Source organism: Nerophis lumbriciformis, linkage group LG24 (genome assembly GCF_033978685.3).
Source record: "Nerophis lumbriciformis linkage group LG24, RoL_Nlum_v2.1, whole genome shotgun sequence".
Lineage (NCBI taxonomy): Eukaryota > Metazoa > Chordata > Actinopteri > Syngnathiformes > Syngnathidae > Nerophis > Nerophis lumbriciformis.
In genome coordinates, this window is record NC_084571.2 from 14,225,001 (window position 1) to 14,230,000 (window position 5,000).

Below are 5,000 nucleotides of genomic sequence, written 5' to 3' on the forward strand. Positions count from 1 at the left end.
TTTTTTCCAAAGAGGCATGGGACTGAATGCACACCCCAAGTGGCCGCTGACCTGACTGATGGTGTCCTGGAAATGATGGTCATAGACATGAGGCCATTAAATATGGTAGAAGGGGAAGGGTTTCAAAAAATGATCAAACGGTTTCACTCTGGCTACACACTACCATCAAGAACCCACTTCACTAAGCTTATGGAGCAAAAATACACAAAGAAAATGAAAGAAGTCAAAGCAATCCTGAAAAATGTGAAAGGAAAACTGACACTCACAACTGATGCATGGACAAGTATGGCCACTGAAGCTTACCTTGGTGTCACCATTCACTTTGTTAATGATGAGTGGGAGCTTACCTCAATTAACTTGACAACAATGCCCCTCAATGAAAAGCACACTGCAGAAAACATTGCCTCTTGGATTGAGGATGTTGTCAATAAGTTTGAAATAAACATAAAACTAGTACAAGTCATTGTACATGACAATGCTGCAAATGTTGTTGCAGCTTTAAGAGTTCTTGAGGAAAGACATGGTGTTTCATCCCTCAGATGTGTTGGCCATACTCTACAGCTTGTAGTTAACCATGCTCTAAAGGACAACCACATCAGCAGAGCTTTAGGAGCAGCAAGAAGTTTGGTCGAGCACTTCAGAAAAAGTGAGCTATCCAGTACAAAACTAAAGGTTAAGCAAAAACAAATGGGTTCTCCAGACCACAGCCTCATACAAGATGTGTCTGTGAGATGGAACAGTTCCTTTTACATGATTAGTCGCCTGCTTGAGCAGAGGTGGCCAATAACAGCAACTCTGTCAGATCCGGAGGTCACTCAAAGAGGGAAGCATTTTCTGGATCTTAAGGCTGACCAGTGGAGCTTGCTTGAAGAACTTGAACAAGTTCTGAAACCTTTTGAATGTGCAACTGTGTACCTGAGTGGAGAATCTTATGTAACAGTTTCCGCTGTCCCTCTGCTGGTCAAAGGGCTTCGGAAGGCTACACAAACTGCTTTTGAAAATGCATCAATCAAGTGTTTCCAGGTCACTGCTGCACGTGAGATAACATCCAGGTGGGAAGCCGAGACCACATTCAAAGATGATGGACCAAATGTGTGCATATTAGCAGCTGCACTTGACCCACGATTCAGGAAGCTGAAATTCCTGACTGCAGATGAGTGTTTAAAAGTTCAATAAAAGCTGCATGCAATAGTTCTGGAGGAGAAAAGAAGGGAAAAGGAGACACACGCTCAACAGGGCACAGCAATGCAAGTGGAAAGACCAGATGCTGACAGGCGGCCTGTATCTTTACTAGACACACTTCTTGGCTCAGATTCAGATGAACTCAGCAACAATGAGGAAGACAACAATGACAGTAATGATGCTGAAATGGTCAGAAACGAGTTAGTGTCTTATTTTGGAGAATCCCCCATTTCCAAGGATGAAAACCCATTAAAATGGTGGAAAGAACATCAGGCAAGGTTTCCAAATCTGGCAATGCTGGCTCGGTCTTACCTCTCAGTTCCAGCCACATCGACCCCTTCTGAGCGCCTATTTTCAGCTGCTGGGAATATTGTAAACAAGAAAAGAACCAGCCTCACCCCAGAGCATGTAGACATGCTAACCTTTCTTCATTACAACTGTTAGTCACTCACTGGAATGAGTAGAATTGGTTATAGTGTACTGTGTTGGACTGGATGTTTATTTTGCACATTTTAAAAGCAATACTTAATGTTTACAGTGCTCCAGAATATTTAGATTGGCACAAATGTTTACAGTGTTACAGAATGTTTTGCCATGTTTTCAATGTTGACTGAGTGGCCATACTTTTTTTTTTTGGAAATAAAAGCCATGCCTTTTGAAAAAACTGGCCTAAATTTATTTTTTTTCATCTTAATTTTAAATAAAAAAAATAATCGGTAAAAGGAAAAATAATCTATAGATTAATCGAAAAAATAATCTATAGATTAACCGATTAATCGAAAAAATAATCTATAGATTAATCGATAGAAAAATAATCGTTAGCTGCAGCCCTAGTCACATTAGTGCCAAAAATCCGAGCGCATAAAAATTGTTATCGCGCGCTGATTCTCCACTTCGTGCGCGCGCGACACCCTTTTGCGCGCGCGTGGTGACTTTTTGTGCGCGCGTGACGCCTTTCTGCGCGCTCTCTGTGTTTCTCCTGGCATCTCTCCTCGCGCTGTCATGTTTCTTTTTGGCACTTTGGGGGCGGGTATGCTTAGACGGCCCCTCCTTTCTGATTGGTCAGGCGAAAAATGCTGAAAAATGCCAGAGCCAATCAGAAGTATAGTAGGGCGGGTCATCGTCAATATGTATCAAGATTTACGGAGGAAGAAGTGGATAAAAAAATGTTGCGCGCTGATGAAGGTTATTTCATACCACATAAACACAATACAGGGTAATACAAAATGTGACCCAAATAAATAATATGACAACAAACACCATAATCACATCTTTCAGCCAGAACTGGTCCACCAGCAATAACATCCAACCATAACATTATTTTATATTTTCACTTCTTCTTGAACATTTGTTTTCTAATTTATGGAATTTCTTTTGACTCAGCCATAAAAATAATGAAATAATCTTTGAACTTTGTTTGTAAAATGTTAAAAATAGCTTTTAATAATGTATTCTGAAACCGTTTAAAATAATCAGAGAACTGACTAACACTGACCTTCCACAACTATGTTGCACAATTAAGTCTTTTTTTTTTAAAGCATAGAGGTAATTTCAACAGGTACAGCATCCTATGTCATATCTACATGTAATAGGATTTGTAACAAGGCAAACCGTTTGTAAATTGGTCGAAAATCGAGCAAGTTATGGTAATTTAATTAGTACATGTACCATTGACATCAATGTAATGATTGAGGCTAGCTGTCCGAGGTAAGATGGCTACAACGTTGCTACGCTGGAGAATGATTGGTCATTTGAAAAATGCTCAGAGCCAATCAGAAAGGAGGGGCCGTCTAAGCATACCCGCCCCCAAAGTGCCAAAAAGAAACATGACAGCGCGAGGAGAGATGCCAGGAGTATACAGAAAGCGCGCAGAAAGGCACCGCGCGCGCACAAAAAGTCACCACGCGCGCGCAAAAGGGTGTCACGCGCGCGCACGAAGTGGAGAATCAGCGCGCGACAACAGTTTTTATGCGCTCGGATTTTTGGCACTAATGTGACGCCATATCCTCTGCGCACGGCAAATCTATGCCACGCACAAAATCAAATAAAAAAATAAGCGCATAACAATTTTCGACACACGGACACGACAGAGACAACAGTTTTCGTCATCATTGTTCAAATATTGTGACGTCTGTCGAGACGCTTATCTCCATTCGGTGCCACACGTCCACACCATCAATTTCCACATCAACACTGTATGAAAAAATTAGTGATTTTTTTAGTTGTGATTTCCTTCTCTGCATGAAAGTTTAAAAGTAGCATATATTAATGCAGTATGAAGAAGAATGTTTTAATGTAGACATGCAAGCCTTGAAAGAACATTTTGAAAATCAAGACTACATTTCCTGCAAATGGGTGCATTTCTACCCTATATTTTAACTTTAGATTTATTCTCATATCAAACTCTTTTGGCTGTCTTTTTGACACTTACATCCGGCGCCCCCCTCCACACCCTGGATTATAAATAATGTAAATAATTCAATGTGATTATCTTGTCTGATGACTGTATTATGATGATAGTATATATCTGATAGTATATATCTGTATTATGAATCAATTTAAGTGGACCCCGACTTAAACAAGTTGAAAAACTTATTCGGGTGTTACCATTTAGTGGTCAATTGAACGGAATATGTACTTCACTGTGCAACCTACTAATACAAGTCTCAATCAATCAATCAAAACACATAGAATCATCATACTGCTGTGATTATATGCATCAAGTGTTCATTCAAGGCTAAGGCAAAATATCGAGATATATATTGTGTATCGCAATATGGCCTTAAAATATCGCAATATTAAAAAAAGGCCATATCGCCCAGCCCTAGTTCAATGATGCCATTTCTGTTTGTCATGTATAATTTTGTCTATTTTGTGTTTATCCTTGAATAAACAGGTCAGTTTCTTGTTACCAACCATTGTGTATTATTCATACTCCCCTAATTCAGCTGGCTAGTTGTTATCAAGAGTACTAAAACCCTTTTCAACATGATTCTGACAACTAAGTAGGCTAAATAACTTTAAACTTTAATACATGCTCGGATAGGCCAGTATCGGTCAGTATCGGTATCGGTCAGTATCGGTATCGGATTGGAAATGCAAAAACAATATCGGTATCGGATCGGAAGTGCAAAAACCTGGATCGGGACATCCCTAGTATATATATGTGCAAAAATGTGTATATATATATATATATACATGTATGTGTATATATGTGTATATATACAGTGTTTCCCACACATTCATTTATTTGTGGCGGCCCGCCACGAAAGAATTACGTCCGCCACAAATGGATTTTTCGGCTTTTGACTCGCTCGACCGCTCATAAAAGCAATGGGACTGTCTGTGAATGTTGCTTGTAGTTACAACTCCGGTGCAGTAGGTGGCGGTAGCTTACTATGCATTGTAACTCCGCCAATAGCACTTAATTCACCTGGTGGGCCAGAAGAAGAAGAAGAAGAAGAAGAAGAAGAAGTAGAGGGACGGACGGACGGGATCAAAATACGAGGGTAATATACGTTATAGGTAGACAGAGGTGGGTAGTAACGCGCTACATTTACTCCGTTACATCTACTTGAGTAACTTTTGGGATAAATTGTACTTCTAAGAGTAGTTTTAATGCAACATACTTTTACTTTTACTTGAGTATATTTATAGAGAAGAAACGCTACTTTTACTCCGCTACTTTTACTCCGCTACTTTTACTCCGCTACTTTTATCTACATTCAGCTCGCTACTCGCTACTAATTTTTATCGATCTGTTAATGCACGCTTTGTTTGTTTTGGTCTGTCATAGTGCCTGCGTTTCAACAAATACA

General features: G+C 39.8%; 2 protein-coding genes across 2 annotated transcripts in view; both read left to right on the plus strand.

Annotated features, from left to right (window-relative positions):
• LOC133620271 (E3 SUMO-protein ligase ZBED1-like) overlaps positions 1-1,846 on the plus strand; it is a 2,857-nt gene extending 1,011 nt beyond the window's left edge. Inside the window, exon 2 of the mRNA XM_061981608.2 lies at positions 1-1,846. This exon is cut by the window's left edge and continues 25 nt beyond it. Coding sequence (XP_061837592.1) covers positions 1-1,176 — 1,176 coding nt within the window. The 3' untranslated portion in view covers positions 1,177-1,846.
• The window catches only part of cacng3b (calcium channel, voltage-dependent, gamma subunit 3b), a 99,243-nt gene that overhangs the window by 28,830 nt on the left and 65,413 nt on the right, over positions 1-5,000 (plus strand). The window lies entirely within an intron of this gene.